General features: G+C 57.7%; 1 protein-coding gene across 2 annotated transcripts in view; it reads right to left on the bottom strand.

Moving 5' to 3' along the window:
* Col16a1 (collagen type XVI alpha 1 chain) overlaps positions 1–14436 on the bottom strand; it is a 47977-nt gene extending 33541 nt beyond the window's left edge. For both annotated transcript variants that reach the window (XM_071617585.1, XM_071617584.1), the window contains exons 1-26: positions 14258–14436; positions 12613–12719; positions 10572–10646; positions 10349–10466; positions 9462–9585; positions 8934–9200; positions 8292–8372; positions 8014–8139; positions 7243–7296; positions 6954–6980; positions 6391–6426; positions 5326–5352; positions 4196–4258; positions 3931–3972; positions 3781–3825; positions 3648–3683; positions 3230–3292; positions 2866–2910; positions 2692–2787; positions 2470–2508; positions 1857–1901; positions 1670–1705; positions 891–1001; positions 467–502; positions 203–238; positions 19–129 (exon numbers count right to left, since the gene is read on the bottom strand). In XM_071617585.1, coding sequence (XP_071473686.1) covers positions 19–129; positions 203–238; positions 467–502; positions 891–1001; positions 1670–1705; positions 1857–1901; positions 2470–2508; positions 2692–2787; positions 2866–2910; positions 3230–3292; positions 3648–3683; positions 3781–3825; positions 3931–3972; positions 4196–4258; positions 5326–5352; positions 6391–6426; positions 6954–6980; positions 7243–7296; positions 8014–8139; positions 8292–8372; positions 8934–9200; positions 9462–9585; positions 10349–10466; positions 10572–10646; positions 12613–12685 — 1812 coding nt within the window. In that variant the 5' untranslated portion in view covers positions 12686–12719; positions 14258–14436. The remainder of the gene's footprint in view (positions 1–18; positions 130–202; positions 239–466; positions 503–890; positions 1002–1669; positions 1706–1856; positions 1902–2469; positions 2509–2691; positions 2788–2865; positions 2911–3229; positions 3293–3647; positions 3684–3780; positions 3826–3930; positions 3973–4195; positions 4259–5325; positions 5353–6390; positions 6427–6953; positions 6981–7242; positions 7297–8013; positions 8140–8291; positions 8373–8933; positions 9201–9461; positions 9586–10348; positions 10467–10571; positions 10647–12612; positions 12720–14257) is intronic.
* Between the last annotated feature and the right edge of the window lie 3121 nt (positions 14437–17557).

Here is a 17557-nt window from a genome sequence, read left to right on the forward strand (position 1 = left end):
CAAGGGTGGGTCACTCACCGGAAGGCCAGGCAAACCAGAGCCAGGAAAGCCCACATCTCCTTTAGCCCCTGTAGAGGGCCCAAGATGCTGGGCTCCTACGACTGGGCTGCACGATGAACACGGCTCCCCCTGGGGAAGGAAGGCAGGGATCAGAAAGGCTCCCTGGAAGGCAGACAGGCAGCCAGGGCAGGGGCTCCCTCACCTTCTCTCCTTTGATGCCTTGGATGCCAGGGTCTCCCTGCAGAGAACAATGGTTTATGAGCTGAAACTGGGCATGTCAGGGCACCCCAAATTCCACAGCCATATATGAGGACAGCAAGGTGACCCAACACATGCTCTTCAAACACGCAGGGGTCCCAGGGTTCAAGATCAGCACCGCAGAAGGATAGGTGTCAGCCAGCACATGTAACAAATAAGGGAAATGAGGCCAGGAGAAATCACCCCCATGGAAAGCTCCTGTACGTACCCGATCACCTTTTTGTCCAGCAGTTTGCAGGCCCCCCTGAAACAGAGGATCTGTGAGACAGTGGGGTGGGGAGACCAGGCCAAGACCCCAGCCCAGCCCAGCCCTCTCCCTTCCTTTGCCTCTGGCCAATAACAGGCCTGGGCACTCACAATAAGGGTTGGATCCACCCCAGCTTCCCCAAAAGGCATCCTAAAGTCTCTTGGAGAGTCCTAGAAGGTTGCCATGGAGACCTGGGGTGACACTCTAGTTCATCCCTAAGCTCTATGGTTCATACCCCCTTATGGCCTTGACCTTCTGCCCACAATCTCTGTGGCCATGAGAGGCACCGAGTCCCTCTGCCCCATTCCTCTCTATGATCATGCCCCCAAGGTTGGTCTCTGTGTGTGAGGTGTGTGTTTGAGGGGTGTCCCTTCGTGGCACTTACCCTGGCTGGTGCAGGATCACCAGGTTCCCCTTTGGGCCCTGGCTTTCCAGGGAGCCCCACAAAGTTCTGGAACCCTTCAGGTAGCGTTGGGCACACTTCACAGGGGTCACCCTAGAAGAAAGGAAAGGCCACAGGAGCACAGGATGGGGCTGAGACCCCAGGGAATGTCAAGTGCCTCCTACTTGCACCAGCTCTAGAGACACTGGGTAGGTGGCCAGCACACTGTCCCCAACATTGAAGTGGACGGAAAGGCTGGGCGTGGCGGCACATGCCTATAATCCCAGCATCTTGGGAGGCTGAAGCAGGAGGATCAAAGCCAGCCTCAGCAACTTAGCAAGGCCCTAAGCAACTTAGCAAGACCCTGTTTCAAAATAAAAAAAATAAAAAGGCCTGGGGATGTGGCTCAGTGGTTAAGCACCCCGGGGTACAATCCCTGGAACTAAAAAAAAAAAAAATGTGGACAGCAGAAACACTGCAGGGGCCTCCTACCCCCCACACACCTCCTGGACATCACAAAACTACATCCCACAGCAAGCCATAAGGAATGAATGCGTCCCGCTGAAGCTTGGGTTGAGGGGAGCTAGTTCATTGACCTGCCTCATTCATAGACCACCTGGATGGCAGAGCCACATACCACACGTGCATTCCACAGGAATAAAGAAGAGGAGGGACATGGAGGAAGGCCTAGCAGCCTAGACCCAGAGCCTTGAGGCTGTGTTATCTGCAGAGAGGGGCTCCCACTCCCACCCCAACCTTGGGCAACCAGGCCTGGGACTCACCTTCTCTCCCTTCATCCCTGGTACCCCTGGCTTCCCCTGTTGGAGAAGAAGCAGGGGGCATTAGTGACAGGGTGGGGGCACTGGGGTGCCAAGCCCAGGGACCTAGCCCCCACCCTCAGAGGCCTTAAAGAACAGACCAGAAATGCTGGGTAGGGACATCCTCCCCCACCAGATCAGGGCCACTCACAGGTTTGCCACCAGGGCCTTCCTTTCCCGGCGTGCCAGAGCTGCCCTGTGGTCAGAAGAAGGTTAAAAGATGTGACCTCAGCCCATTCTCCCCTTCCCCATCCAGTCCCTTCTTTGAATGGCAGGACACTCTCTGCCAAATCTCCCATCTGTTCAGTAAACCCTCCCTTCCTGTTCCCTGTTCTCCTCCATGTCTAACTCAAACAAAAGAAGATAGAAAAGGAGGCCTCTGTGTACCTTTCCCTGGGGTAATAGGTGAGGAGGTGACCTGAGTGACCCCAGAGGAAACAAACAGACAAACAGACATTTTCAGGGACAGATATTTTCAGGGCTTTTTGCTCATCAAAAAGGAGCTTGGGCCCTGCAATGGAAGCCAATTTGTCATTACCAGGCTTAGGCCTGCCTGTCCCCTGCCTGTCCCCTGCCTGGAACACAGGCCAAGGCCCACCTCAGTGAGCACCAAGGGCCTGGCCAGGCTGAACTAAGCCACCTTAGTCAAATGCCTGGCCTCCTCTCTGGGACACGCTTGCTGCAGGAACCCCTCTTCCCCATTTCTTCCCTTCTAGACTGAGCAGGAGCCCCCCCTCCATGTGCCCAACCCTGCCTGGGCTTACCTTGTCTCCCTTCGGGCCTGGAGGGCCACCTGGGTCCCCCTGAGGGCAGAAACAGGGTGGATGGAAGTTTCCCAGGGACCCATCACTGTTGCACAGTGACATCTTTCACCCTAAACCCTTTCCAACCAGGATCCCTGGACAGGCCTTACCCTCCCCAGCCATGGCCAGGGCAAGAGGGGGGGTCTCAGAAAAGGACAGCAGGAGAGACAACAGGGCACTCACTGGGGTTCCGGGCAGTCCTATCCCAGGGGGCCCAGGAAGACCGGGGGGTCCAGGCTCTCCTGCCAGACCTTCAGGCCCAACAAAGCCGGGGTCTCCCTGGCACAGACACAAGTGGGTGTGAGACAGTGGCCACCTCAGCCCTACTGCCCTCTGCACCTCCAGACCCTCACTCACCTTCTGCCCCTTGGGCCCAATGACACAGATCTCTCCAGGCCGGCCCTGTGGGGAGGAGGGCAGGGTGGAAGGACAGCCTGACACCTCCCCACTGAGACAGTACGTCCATCCTCACTGCCTGCCCCCTGGCCCCACTCCAGGTTGTCAAATGTCATCCTCAGGACACTGAGGCGGGGGTCTGTAGGCCTGGGTTCCGGGCCATTTCTTCCCCCTTCTTGCTGCGCCTCCTGAACACAGCTGCTCCCCTCCCTGGGCCCTGTCCTCCCAGCTGAGCAAGGGCGGGTGGGGGGCATGCCCTGGCTAAATTTTAGCCTTTCCATCCCAGGCTGGGGGCTGTAGTGGGGGAGGGTCCCAAGCAACATACATCTCGGCCTGGCTTTCCCGGCAAGCCCTTGAGGCCTCCGTCACCCTTCTCGCCTTTCTGGCCCTGGGGAAAGAAGAGGCAAAGTGACCAGGAAAGGATTGGAAGAGCCCGGGAAGCTCCACCTGGGGGAGGGGCGACAGCCTTCCAGAGCCCTGGTCTCTGCCTCCCCTAAAACTGAATGGCTTCCACAGGAGGGCAGAGCTTCAAAACCAGCCAGGCCACTCACTCAGGGAGTCTGTGACATTTTCCTCTAGGTGGGGTGGGTGTTGGGACAAGGTGCAGGGGCTGGGAGGAATGGGAGGGGACTACCCACTCTGCCCACTGTCACCATCCTCCAGGAAGACCCTGGACGCCTCCCTCCTGCTGCAGGGCCTGCAGACCACCCCGACACCCGCCACTCCAAATCTAGGCCTGTTACCTTCTGGCCTGTGGAGCCAGGGAGTCCTGAGGGTCCCTGAGGCAAGGAGGGGGACACAAGAGGAGGGATGAGGAAGGAAGGGAGATGGTGGCCCTGACCGCCACCCCTGCCCGCTCCCTGCTCCCACACTCACCAAGCCTCCTGACTCCCCCTTCTCTCCTTTTGGGCCTTCTGCACACTGAACAGGGAGACAAGGTGTTGAGAGGGCCCCGGGCTGGCATGATGGGGTGCAGAGAAGCTGACCCGGTCGTGGCCCTCAAGTGGGCCTCACCTCAGGTCTTACCTGAAGTGGAGCGTCCGGGGAGATCCGAACACAGTCATTGCCCTGGGGGTGAGGAACGGGGATCTGAGCTGGGGCTTCCTGGGGGAGTCACCCTAGACCTGCTATATGAGGAAAGGCCCAGGTATTCCTGGAAAACAGAGGACTCCACATGCTGACCCCCAGAGGGACCCTGCCCTCAGCCCCCACTGGGTCAGGCTTGATGCTGAGAGGATGGGGTGATGGCTCACATCCTGTCCCACCCCCAGGACCCAGCTGGGGCACCTACCCGTGCTCCCTTCTCTCCTTTGGAGCCTGATGGACCAGGCAGGCCTCGTTCACCTTTCCCTCCCTGTGGGGGAAGCCAGATGGTGTCTGTGACCAGAGGGAGCATGTGGGAGCCTCCAGGAAGTGCTCCCCATTCCTGGGCTCCTCCACCCACCCATTCCATGAACGCGCACCCCCCCACACACATGTGCGTGCCCAGCATCCAGCCCTACCACAACCCCCACCTCGCACACAGCACATGGACTCCATAAGCACCGTCCACATGCTCCTCCCACCCCGAGAGGCTATATTTGGCAAACCTATAGTCTCATGGCAAGGGTATCACGTCCACCGCGCCCATGTGCAGCTCATGCAGCACATCCGGAGAAGTACACAGACACACATGCACAGTCACACACACGCAGGTGGAGAAGCCCACCATGGCTGAGGATCAGGCTGCCTGAGTTCACATCTTGCCAGCATGTGACTCAGGGCAAGTCATGTCACCTCTCTGAGCCTCAGTTTCCCCATTAATAAAATGGGGTTCATGCCAGCTCCTGCCTCGAGGGTTGTGGCAAGGAAGAAGTGGGATGCTACAGGCAGGGTGGTGGCACAGAGCCTGGCACACAGTCCACTGTCCCTGAAGTTGGCTCCAGGAGTCGCATCGCACGTGAGCATAGGCAGGTGCCGCCCACCCCACCACCCACAGCTCTGTGGTCCCCTAGGCACAGGTACTCGGCTCAACCCCTGGTCACACATGCAAACATGTGTCCCAGAGAGGCATCTATCCATGTCCACACATACGGCTCTGATACACCCAGTCCTACACACATAGGCACAGCAAGGCCTGTTTCCCCTGGAGGAAAATGAGAGCACTCACCCTGCAGAACAAGCACTAAGCAGATCAAGAAGGTAATAGATGTGCCCACGTGTGGCCCCAGGCCTAGCGCACAATAGGGCATCAGAGAAGGGCAGCCCTGACATCTCTGTACACACACAAGTCCCTGCTCTGTCCAGCACACACACTTAATCGCCCCACACTCATACCGTTGAGAGTCCTGATATAAACAGACAGCCACAGGGCTACACACTATGGGATGGGATGGGGCCACCAAAGAAGGCAAGACCACCTTGTTTGCTATCAGGACTCACCTTGGGGCCAGAGGGACCTAGTGTGACCTGAGAGGACAAAGAAGAGAGTATTATGCCTTGGGACAGGAGGAGGAAACCAGGGGCCTGGAGAGGGCAAGCAATTCAGCTAGGGTCACACAGCATAGTGTCAGGACCCCATAGCCTGAATCTCAGCCCCTTCTCTGCCTCCCAGGCTGGTCAGTATGCTGACTCTATTTCCATGGCTTTAAAACTGGGTCAGTGGGAAATGAGGGGCAAGGCTTGTTTCCTAGGATCTTTCAGAGGGGTCTAATCTACTTTCTCTAACTGCCTGGCTTTGGCTAGCCCCACCCCCCAGTTGCTGGGATAACATGGCACTCAGTTGCCATGGTAACCCCTGCACATCTGGGGACCATCAGCCTTAGATTTGGTGGAGGACAGGATAGGAAGAGGAAAAGGCAGCAGAGAGGGTGCTTCCTGATGTGTCCCTCAAAATCTGGGGGCTTGGAGCTGAAGGGAGGTGGGGCGTGACATGTCAGAATGTCAAACTATGGAAAAGCAGTGACTCATGCTGCCCCAGGAAGAGGCACAGTTGGGTACCAGCTGGGCTCACACAGAGCCCCTTTCCCTGGTCCTTCCGGACCCCCAAAGGGAAGGTGGGCTAGAGCCAGTTATCAAAGGGGAAGAGGAAAATCTGCTCAGGCCCTGAAATAATATGTGGCTCGGGGCTGTGTGAGCTGAGCCAGCTCGCCCCTTCCCTAGGCCTGCAAGGTGACGCGTGAAGCCTTCCAAACAGAGCAGGCCAGAGACCTGTGGGGAGTGCAGAGATGGGATCAGCAGCCAAGTCCTGATCCCATCCTGCCAGCCACCACCCCATGCCCATTCCACCCTGGACCCCAACACAGGGCAGGAGGCCATCTTCTACGCAGCCCTGGCTTGGTGGGGATGGGGGTGGGGTCAGGCCTAGCTCAGGGAGACAGCAGGGAGGGAGTGCGAACATGCACAAAGACCCCCTTGTCCTCAACCAGGAGGCAGCCCAGCCGACTCCAGGCCACATCCACGCCCAGCCCTCACCCACCCCATCCTGCACACCCTCCATTCACTCACGTTGCTCTCTCGGGCTCCGTGGACACAGGGTGGACACTGAAAGGGGAGAACAGGCCTGGAGGTCAATTGTGAGTCCTGGGGATCAGCCCTCTGCACCTCACCCCTGCCAAACACACACACACACACACACACACGTATAGCACATGCCACACCCATAGAGCATCACACATGTCCTGGGTATGATCTGAGAGCAGCGTGAAGACAGAAATCCCAAAAAACAACCCTTGCCCCTCGCTTCCCACCAGCCTAGACCCATAGCCATTTTGTCATTTTCCAGATGAGGGGACAGAGTGGAACAGTAGTGGGCCCTGGGTCATGCGGCATGACAAGGCAGAGTGAAGAGCAGAAATCAGGGGTTCCATGGACAAGGCTGCCCTCCATGGCTACTGACCCACAACCCAGGAAGAGGCAGTATACAGACAGGCCAGGCATCTCTGAGGAATGTGGGGTTGTATAGGCCTCCATCGCCCCAATGTCCAGGCTCTGGGCCCCAAGGCCTTGTCCAAAAGTTTGTGTGATACCCCTCAACTGAGTTCTTTGGCTAGCCCACATGGGAGGCTTACCTCATGGGCTGCTGTCTCCTGATGGACCTGGGAAGAGGGGAACATGGGAGTGGGCAGGGAACTCAGGGGTCAAGCACTCTTCCAACACCCCTGCCCAAGAGCCAGCAGGAGTGGGCTCTCTAGAGAGGGCCAGGTACTGTGTCTCTTTCCTGCTCAGAGCTGGCACCTACGCGACCTGGGCTCTGTCCAGGCAGGAGGAGTGGGGGTGTCTTCTCCAAGGGGTTACACAGGGCACCTACAGGGCAGACAGAGGGCACTGCAGGCTCCTCCCCCCGCCCACCATCTCTACCTTCGTTCCCCTGTCAGCCTTCTGGTTGATTCTTCCCGTCAGCTGTGCATCCACCTGGACAAACAGAGCAAAGGGAGACCCCCCGAGGCAGTTCTTGGGCCTGTGCTAGAAAGGAGCACCTAGGGAGGGCACGTGGGCCCCAGGTACCCCCTCAGCCTGGCGTCTGGCACCTCCCAGGGTATGAGGCCACCCCCACAGGCGCCCCTTTCCCCCCCGCACCCTGGTGCCCATGTGATGTCGGAGAAAATAAGGCTGTGAATCAATGGGATCCTGTGTTCCTGCAGCCAAAGGCTGGCATGCAGCCCGGGTGGATGGGAATCAAGGGCCCTGCCAGGGGGCGGGGCTGAGGGAGGAACCAGGCTTCCCTGCCACCTCCAAGGAACCTGGGAGTGGACAGGGCAGCTGGCCATGGTGCTGGGCGAGTGAGGGAGCCCTGGGGGGAAACAGTGCAACCAGGACTCTGACCCCAGGTACCCCTGTTCTGGACAAAATACCTGGGCAGCAAGACTGGTCCTGGCCTCACCAGAGGGTCTGGGTGGCATCAGTGAGGGTCTGAGCAGTGCCCGAGCTAGATTGGCAAAGCTCTCAATACCAACAGGTAGAAGGGGCCAGGGTCACCCAGTGGGCTGCCTCCCTGAACCTACAGGGTGGTATACAATGGACAGGGCATCCAGTGCCCTTCCTTGCTTGGCACGTGACTAACTGACCGTGGTGGTGACCTCAGTAGGTCAGGGGAGGAGCATCTCTCTGGTGCCTGCCCTGCCTGCCCACCTTGCTGTTCTGAGGCTCCTCCAGGCAGAAGCAGCGAGTGTAGACCTTGCCCTCCATCTGTGGATTGATCTCGATGAGCTCATTGCTTTGTGTGTCCCGGCGGGCCTTGGAGGACTCCAGGGGGCACTGTTCAGTGTAGGGGAGGACTGGGGTCAATACAGAGGCAGGCTCATTCTAAGACCTCCCCAAGTCCCCTTCCAGACCCCCACCCCATCTTCAGCCCATTGTGCCCCTGGACAGCGTGCAGCCCCCAGCGGCTGTGTCTGGCCACCACTCACCCCCCCTGGCAGAATCTCACAGCAGCCCTCCTCCAGCACGAGCTCCGGGTCACAGTAGATGTGGGCCTGCTGCAGATCAAACTGCAGGGGATACACAAGTTAATTTCCTTTTCTTTTATCAACTAGTTCCTGCAAGCTCTCCCATGAGGCACAAAGATGTCCAGCCCACAATATGACCTCAGTGTGAGTCCAGTCTGGCCTGGGAGACCATCGAGAATAGAGCTGTCACCAAAAGCAAAACAAAACTGCACGTACAGGAAAGAGGGAGAGGAGGCTCAGAGTGACAGGCAAGAGGAGGTCCATGCAAGCTGCGCCGGCTCAGCAGAGGACGGTCTGTAAGGGAAGTCGTGCCAGCAGAGGTCCCCGCGCAGGCCAAGGCATGGAGGTGGCAAAGCACTAGGTGAGCTGGGTGACGAGGAGGAAGTGGAGCCAGAGCAGAGCTGCATGGAGAGACGTAAAGGAAGATGGTGCCAGGGACCCTTGCAGAAACCAAGACGCCAAGGGCTTGAATGCCAGGCTAGGCTGCATCTGGAGGTCCCGGGGGAACCAGGGAAGATTCTGAACAAGGCCAGATACAGACTCCAGGGCGCTCACTCAGGCTCCCAGAAGGTGGAAGAAGCCAGGGCCCAACCCAGCACTCACCGAGACGGGTTTGCCCTGCTCAGCATCCAAGCCCAGAAATACGTGGCCCACAGGTCGCATGGGTCGCCGGGGCCCCAGAGGCTGGGAGGAGGTTGAGATGCAATCCACATGGACGGAGGCCACGCGTCCAGCCACGCTCAGCATCAGTTTGTGCCAACGCAGGTCAAAGAGCTGGGGCACTGGGAAGATGCAGGACACAAAGTCGCCGTCTTGACCCTGAGCCCGGAGTTCCAGACTCCGCTCTTGGCTGTTGACTTCTAGGGAAATCTGTGCAGAATCGGAAAAGGGGCAGGCTAAAGGTTCAGAGCCCTAGAACCACCGTACAGCAAAGCCAAGGGCCCTCAAATTTATTTCACCGGGTGGGGGAAACGGAGAAGTACATCCTAAATGAATTAGGGTGGACCCTGGTGGGGGTGGGGGGAAGCAGGAAAGCCCCAGGAGTCACACACTGGGCTAAAAGCTGTGCTGGATTGGCACTACCCTGACGCCCCAAGGAGCTAAGAGGGCAGAGGAGGGGGCTGGGCTCACCTGTGGGTACCCATCGGCATCAGTCACTTGGAACAAATACCACGTGTTCTGGTAGGTGTGCTTCTTGAGCAGCAACGTCAGCACCAGAGCAAACTCCTCGGGTAGGCCCCGAGGGAACACTCGTCTGGGGATGGAACACAGGGGTGCTTGAGGCTCAGGACTGAAAAACCCACCCAAGACACACACAGGCACACACCTCCAAACACACGGCGCTCCTTCCCTCCGCGCACATTTACTGAGAGCCTTCTAGATGCCAGACGCAGGACTGGCTGCTGGGGAGACAAGTGGCAAAAATACAGAGAAGGCTGATGGTGGTGGGAGGTGGGGAGGGGAGGACGGACATACACAAAGAATCCCCAGAAAATGATATTTCACTCCACTATGATTTGGGTGAGGGCTTCTGGGGAATCCAGGACGCCCAGTGGTGAAGATTTGGGCCAGGGGTGGAAGGAGAGATGCCAAAACCAAAATGAAACAAAAGAACATGGAGAGGGCTCAGCGTGACCAGAGCAGCAAGAAAGAGGGAATGGAGCCCGAGGTAAGCAGGGGCCAGAACACCCAGAGACTGGTGGGAACTTGGACTTCACACACATGCGCACACACACACACACACACACACACACACACTTGAGAGAGTCCTGCCTCCATTCTAGTGTTCTCATGGTGCCCAAGGGTTGCAGACCTGGTCCCACCCACTAGCCAGAGATGGAGGTAGGTCTACCAGGCGCCCCCTTGCAGCCCACCCTGCAAGCCCCAGAGGTGGAGATCAGGTTGATTCCTGGATGACATGACCCCCAGAAAGGACCCTGGGCTTAGGCCCCACATTGAGTGGCTGGGGTGTGGCTGAGGTCAGTATCGATTCCCCGTGGTCACACTGATGCTTTTACCGCATGGGCTGGGTCAGTGGGGCTGCCCCCAGCCGCAGGATGAGAGGCCCCTTGGGGTTGCGGATCTTCTTGATGGCAGAGGTCTTCATGAGGTTGAGTCGGCGGATGAGGTTGAAGCCTTCAGGGGAGACACCAGAGGAAGAGCTCAGTGGGCAGGTGAAGAGGGCACAGTCCACTCCAGGAAGACGGCAGAGGGGGAGAGTGGGATGAGAGGGACACTCACCAGTCACGTTGGCTGATAGGTCACTACTGTGCTCCAGCTTGAGTCCCTCCTGCTGTGAAGGTGGACATTGCTCACCTGGAAGAGAAGGGACCAAAGGGCTTTAGGGGGACTCAGGATGGGGTACGGGCTAGCTGGCTCCTGGAGAACCTGGGAAGGGGCAAGTTTAGAGACCTCGTCCTGGACCTTTAGCCTGGTCCTGCCTTGAGGCCATACTCGCACTCCGACCCTGGCTGCCCAGGGATCCAGGAGGAGCCCAGTGTACAGCTGGGAAGACTGAGGCCCAGCTCAAGGTCACCGACCACAGGACCAGAACTCCAGGAACCTGAACCTCCCAGCACCCCCAGTCAGGGTAAGGCAGAAGTCAGAGGAGAAAAGAAACTCTGGGGAGCCCCAGAGCACAGGTGGAGTGGGGAGCCATGGATATCCATGAACTCCCTCCACGATATACACCAGGCGGGAGCAGAGGAGCACCTCAGGGTGAGGAAGGGTCAGGTGTGCGCACACTCCATGTTGTGTAAGAGTGCATGTGTTCATCTGCACATTTGTGAGTTGTGGACACTAGTGCTACTGGGGATGCCATGTGCAGCTGGCACACATGTTCTCTGTAATGGGTGGGGTTCCGATTCCCACATCCAAAGCAGACAAGCAGGCCAGACACAAGTCCCAGCTAACAGAATGACTTTTCACCTAGATAACCATCTAGTAAAACAGGGAGAAGAGACAGAGGGCTGCAGAGGACCACAAGCTCAAGAGCACCATCAGGGCCTCGGGTCCCAGGCAGGGCACACTAAGCAGGTAAAGGGTCCCGAAGAAGGGGATAATTTAATGCAAGTCTCCAAAGCCCTGAAGGGACAGGCGGGCGGCCATGATCCCTGTCTCTGGGGCTGACTGGGCAGAGTACTGAGGAGGTGCTACATCAGAGACATAGAGGCTAGAATCAAAAGGGCCTTGCCATCAAGGTAGGTGGGGAAGCTGGGGCAAGACAGTAAAGTCAGCTCCCAGAAGCCGGTGACCCCCCTGGCATCCTGTGTTCCTGGGCATGGTGACCCCACCGGCGTCTCCCTCCCCCAGGTCTGGACAGAAAGACCATCACTGTCTTCAGCATTGCAGCAGCCATGGGTGACTCACCCCTTGGCAATGGGCCCAGATTCCTTACAGATGTTGAAACTTTCTGCCCCAGCCCCCCAGGGGACCTAGTAAGAGAGAGGAGAACACAACTCCATACACATATGCAGAAACACACGTGTGGGCGCGCACATGCCCTCTCTCACGCACGCACACGCACAGAGCACACGGGATTGGCAGTCACACCTACTCCGCTGCACAACCCCTTTTCTTCTACTTCCAAACCTTGGTTTTTCTATCCCCTTGGCTGGCTGGATTTGGGCTCTAGGAGTTCTGCTCCCGCCTGGCTAGGCAGTGCAGCCACCCAGCCCAGAGGGCACCCAGCAGGGCTGGGCAGTTGGCCACGTCAAATTCCCCTGGCTTTGAACCCTCGAAAATGCCCCCCCTCTACTCTATCCAGAGTCTGGGGCAGACTTTACTTCTGGGCAGCCCTTTGTGGAAGACCCAGGTTGGGGTGGAGGAGGAGCACGGGGCTGGAGCATGAATTCTCCACCATGAGAAGGAGCAGAGGCATTTTCAGGATGCTGCAGCTGCTCTCTGCAGGAGAACACAGCGCTGGCTCCTCCCCACCCCACTGGCCCCAGTTAGGCACGCAAAGATGGGTTTATGTACTGGAGAGGGGGCTGTTCTCCCCCCAGAGGCCCAGGACTGTGTATACATGGAGAGCCACTCCAAGATGCAAACACAGAGGTGCTCAGGGACAGAAGCATACACAGAAACACACGCACACACTCTCCAGCTCACTCTCCAGGCTTGAGTCTGCCAACGCTTCAGGCCATCCTAAGCCCGGCCCCTAGACTTTCCCATGAATGCCCACGTGACCAGTACATACATGATCACATATGTGCAAAGGCCCCCGCACCTCAGGGAGCCAGTTGCAGACCTGTGGTGCCCCAGTCCTCCTGTGTTAGCTCACCTGTATTTGCCCCATGGCTGAAGGTGGCCCAGAGATTGAGCAGCCACAGACCAGGAGCCCAGGATACCCACATCCTGGTCCAGAGGGGTCAGCCACAGCCACAGCACCTGAAAACCACAGAGACCAGGAAGGCAAGGTCCTGAATTCCCATAGCATAACTCCACATGGGGGTGAATCCTGACAGCCCCCGGTGCCCTGGCTCTGGAATTGGGAGCCCAATCACATCTTGGGGTGAGCATCTGGGCAAGGATGATAATTAAAATATTTAACCACCGGTATGGCACGAACACTGGCCAGCCAGAGCAGAATACTGGCCAGAGCACTAAAACCAGGCCCTGGCAACCTCTGGCTGTGCCAGTTAAAGGGGATTGGTAGTTTTCTGGATTGAGAGAGCTCTAGAAAGGTCCTAGAAGGCCAGGAAAGTTGGGATAGTGATGGAACTTGAGGTAAAGGCTATTTATCAAAACAGTGAGAAGCAATTCGGTATTTGAGCACCGCGCTGGCAGAGAGCAGCCCAGTACCTGCCTAACTCCAGTTCCGGGCTCAGCGCACGCAGCCCTGCCAGGCACCCACAAGGTCAGGGGCTAGAGACTGGGATGAGTCTCCTGGCAGGTATTCCAGGGCTGTGTGTGGGCCAAGGAAACTTCCCCCAAGGGTACAGTAGGCGGTAGAGCAGGTCGCCAGGGCTCCGGACCTTGGTGCCAACCTCCCCTGCTGATGGATGCTCGTCTTTTAGTTTTATTAAACCCTGATGGATGGGCCCAGATAAATCAATGCAGGCTCAGCAAGCGGCCCTCAAAGCCATACATCATTCGGCCTCTTCCAGGACAGGCAGCTCATGCGCACAGAGCCAAGTGTGTGTCAGCTCAACGCATGCAGATGCACAAGCACAGACACATGTGGTACCGGTGAGTGCATACAAGCCTACCTGCACACAGGTATGCTCACGTGTGTGACACCTGATAAACCCAGACATCCCAATTTGCATATGTACACATGCACACAGCCAGCCTGTGACCACCCCTCCAGTAGGCCTTCCTGTTGGGAAGTTCTTATGCAAGTTTGACCTCATTCCTTCCATTGGAATCCTACTTTTCCTCCCTTGGTCCTGGATAGGAAACGTGAACAGAAGGGACCCCTTGTTCCAAAATATTTGGAGGCAGGCTCCTGTCCCTTCTCCTTAGGACAGAAGTGTGCCCTCACCCTATTCTTCCCGGCCCCTGCGGTGTGCACATCCCACCTCTCAAGCCCCATTCTGGCCTTCCGCTTCTGCCAGCCAATGGCAGAGCTGCCAACTGTGGGTGGCAAGTGGGTACATGTGGAGGCGTGAATGTGGATGTGTTCCTGTCCTCTTCCGGTTCCCAATCTCTGACCTCCGCTCCAAGCCCCAGTCTGACTGGAGAGCTACAGGGAGCAGGCATGGAAGGAGACAGGCTTTCAAGGAAATGTCCACCTCAACACAGAGGGACAGATTTGTGGGCAGGGAAAGTAGAACCAGAATAGAGATTAGAGCTCATTCCTACCTAGCAAAGAGGACTGAAGCTCAGCGAGGGGATGCCACTTGCCCCAGGACACACAGCAAGTCAGGGGCAGAAAGGGCCTTTGAGCCCAGAGCAGGGAGGCAGCCCAGTCCATGCCCACTTACCAGTGGCCGGTGGCCGGGTATATCCTCACCCCCGCTGAGCGATCCAGGCAGCCTCAGGGCAGCGGGCTAAGGGAAGCAGGGGCTGGGTTCCACCAGCCACCTGGAGTTCCTGGATCTGTCCCTGCAGGGCCTGTCCCCGGCTTCCCGGCGCCCCAGCTCTCCGGGCTGAGTGCAGCCGGCACACGCCTGCCGGGACTGCCGGCCACTCGGGTGGGGGAAGAGGGGCGGTTCCAGGGGCTGGGGACCTGCCAGCGCGGCTAATGCTTCCCAGCTGGGCCAGCCCGCCGGGCCCTAGGAGGAGGGAGGCGGGAGGGGCGGCGGCGGCAGGGGCTGCTGGCCGCGGTCGGACGCGCACCCGCTCCCTCCCGGCCTGGCCAAGCGCCCGGGCCCGCCCCTCCCGCTTCCCCGCCAGGTGAGCGAGCGAGCCGGGACCTGCGTGCCCAGAGCTGCCCTGGAAGGGGCTCCTGCGGGCGGCGGGAGGCCCAGCGCCTGAAGAGCCAGGCCTGGAGTTGAGGGCCCCCGGGCCCCCCTTCGTCTTCCCCGCCGGCCGAAGGCTGGGGGGCGGAGACCCTCCTCCCAAGATCTTGGAACCCGTGACGTGGCTGCTGCGCAGGCTTCTGTGGTCAGTTTTTTCCAGTTCCTCGGCCTAACATTCCCAGTCTGTCCGTCTGTCTGTCCGCACTGGAGCGGGACAGAGGATCCCCAGCCCCCCAACCCTGCGTTAAATTAACCCCTTCTGCTCTGGCCTCATTCGCAGAGTAGGGAAACTGAGGAATGCCCTGTTCCTTCTCAGTCCAGAGGAGGAGAGCTCACATCCCTGCCCTCCGCTGTGGTTTGTGGCTTCAAATGCACTTCAAATGCACTGGACTCCACTTGCCCGTCTGTGAGATGGGGTCACCATAGTATCTGCCTCATATACCTTAGTTAAAGGAAATGAGTTAGTCTGTGAAAGCACTTAGACATGGTCTGTCACATAGGGGAGAAATATTTGCTGCTGTTTTCATTATTATTGTGATCCTTGGCAGAGGATGGTGGGGGTGGGGTGGTTGCTTTATATCCAGGTTCTAAGGAAGCAAAAGGAATTGAGGTTGGATGAAAGATGAGACTTCTGAGGAGGGAAAAGCAGGGGAGATGGACTAAGGTGAGCCCATGTGCAGAAGGGTCTCCCCCAAGGGGCAGCCAACAACTTTCTTGGCACCAAGATCGAGGGGCTTCAGAGAAATGGGTTCAGGAAGCCCAGGAGTGGTAAGGAATGATGTGGGGCTGAGCAGGGAGCAACTGGAGGGCCTTGATTTGGGGAGTGGGCTTCCTGCAGCGGCGTGTAGCCACAGGCCTGTGGCTCTGTCTAACCCAGGCAGGGAGAGACCGGGCCTGGGATTTCCCGCCTCCAGACTCAGAGGCGCTGAGTCAGTGGAAACCCCAACTACCTCAGGCCACAGAGGCGCCCCACTGTGGTCCCTGCAGAGGAGCTGGGCCCAGATGTGGTGGTGACAGTGGTGGGGCCTGCGAAGTGCTGAGCTCAGCAGGCAGGAAGTGCAGGGGGTGGGACTTTCTGAGGCTCTGGCTTGAGGAGTGGGCAGGCACAGTCCCAGCAGTACTGCCCAGGGCTGGGCACAGGGAGAACTGGGGAAAACGTATGGGCCAGGCTGTTTGAACAATCCCACATCTGCCCTTCATCTTTACAGCAACTCTGTGAGGCAGAAGTCTATGCTCAACCCCATCTTGCTGTTGGAGAAAGGAAGCAGAGGAAAAATATAACTAGCCAGGATCACGCAGCTAGTCCGCGGTGCAGCAGAGACCACCATCCCTGAGCCTGGACATCATCCTGTGTCATTCTGGCCACTCCCACCCCTACCCTGATCATGCCCCAAGCAGTGGGTGTCTGGGCCAGAGCAGCCAGAGCCAGGGACCCAGGAACCTGAGAAGGGGGAGTTCAGATGCCTTCCCATAACACCCCAAGTGCACTCACAACAGCCAAGCCTGGGACACACCCTCTGCTTGGATCATAAACGCAATGTAAAAATGTGCCATGTGCCTTCCTCACTCTGACCATGTGTACACAGCCAGACGCATTCTCTCGCAGCACTTAGGTTGCACACTCCACATGCATCCATAGACACTCATGTTCACACATAGGTGTGCACACGCACAACATATGCCCTCCTAAAGAGATACACAAGGACATAGGTAGGAACCAGGGGACCTCACAGAAATATATCCCTGGACATATCCAAACATAGACAGGCATTTCATTCTCAGAATGTATGCATACAGCACTGCATGTGTTTGAATGTGCAGACACAGCTACGTGTGTACACATAGACGTGTGCACACATATACATAGAATTATACCTGCAGGCATAATTACTCAGCTGTTCAAGCAGAGACCCCTGCACACCTGTGGTATATAAACACATGTGCACACAGACACAGGTGGCAACATGGACTCTGTCCCCACAAGAAGATCAGTCATGCACACACTGACGTGTGTATGTAAGTCCATGTATCGATGTGGACACATTTACATGCATTCGGCCCCAGAAAGTCAGCAAGTGGGGTATCCCGTGGGGCCAGGCTCAGTGCCCTCACCCCAGATGGCATCACAACAAGATAATCAACGCTGCTAATCGCCACCAGCTGCCCTGGAGCCTGCCTGACGCTGCCGGGTAGAGCTCCTGGGCATCCTGGGCCTTGGGTAATGTGCCCAGATGTTGGCAATGCTCAGGGCCCCCTCCCAGTACTCCCACTGGGCACTGGGGTAGGGCCTGGTCCCAGGATAGACCCGGAGCCCCCATACATCCAAGCAGAGGTGGCTCGCGTGTCCTCGTCTTGCAGTGGTCCTAGGCCTCCAAGCACACACACACTCTTAGGATTTGGCATAGGTGCACACGGGTGCGCACACAGACGTGTCACACATGATGGATTGCTCTCTATGGATCTGTCCCTCCCTGGTTCCTCATCCTGGTAAGTATCACCATAATTCATTTGGATGTGCAGGCTGAAAACCTAAGCCTGGCTCCTTCCTTCCTCCAACAGTCCCATCCAATCTTGTCACTTCTACCCCAAAACACAGGACGCATCCGAGTACTCCTCCCTACCTCCGCTGCTACCACCCTGGCTGGAGTCACCATCATCTTTGATGCAGCCCACTGCAGGGGCTCCCAGCTATTCCGCCCACTGCTGGGGACCACTGCTCTGCCCCTGCCCTGCAGCCAAGGAGACACTCCCTGACCTCTACCTATGGGGTTTCGAGGTCTCAGTATACACAGAATAAAACCCCAGACCTTTCCTTCAGCCTCA

The sequence above is a fragment of the Marmota flaviventris genome, chromosome 10, assembly GCF_047511675.1.
Source record: "Marmota flaviventris isolate mMarFla1 chromosome 10, mMarFla1.hap1, whole genome shotgun sequence".
In the NCBI taxonomy this organism is placed as follows: Eukaryota; Metazoa; Chordata; class Mammalia; order Rodentia; family Sciuridae; genus Marmota; species Marmota flaviventris.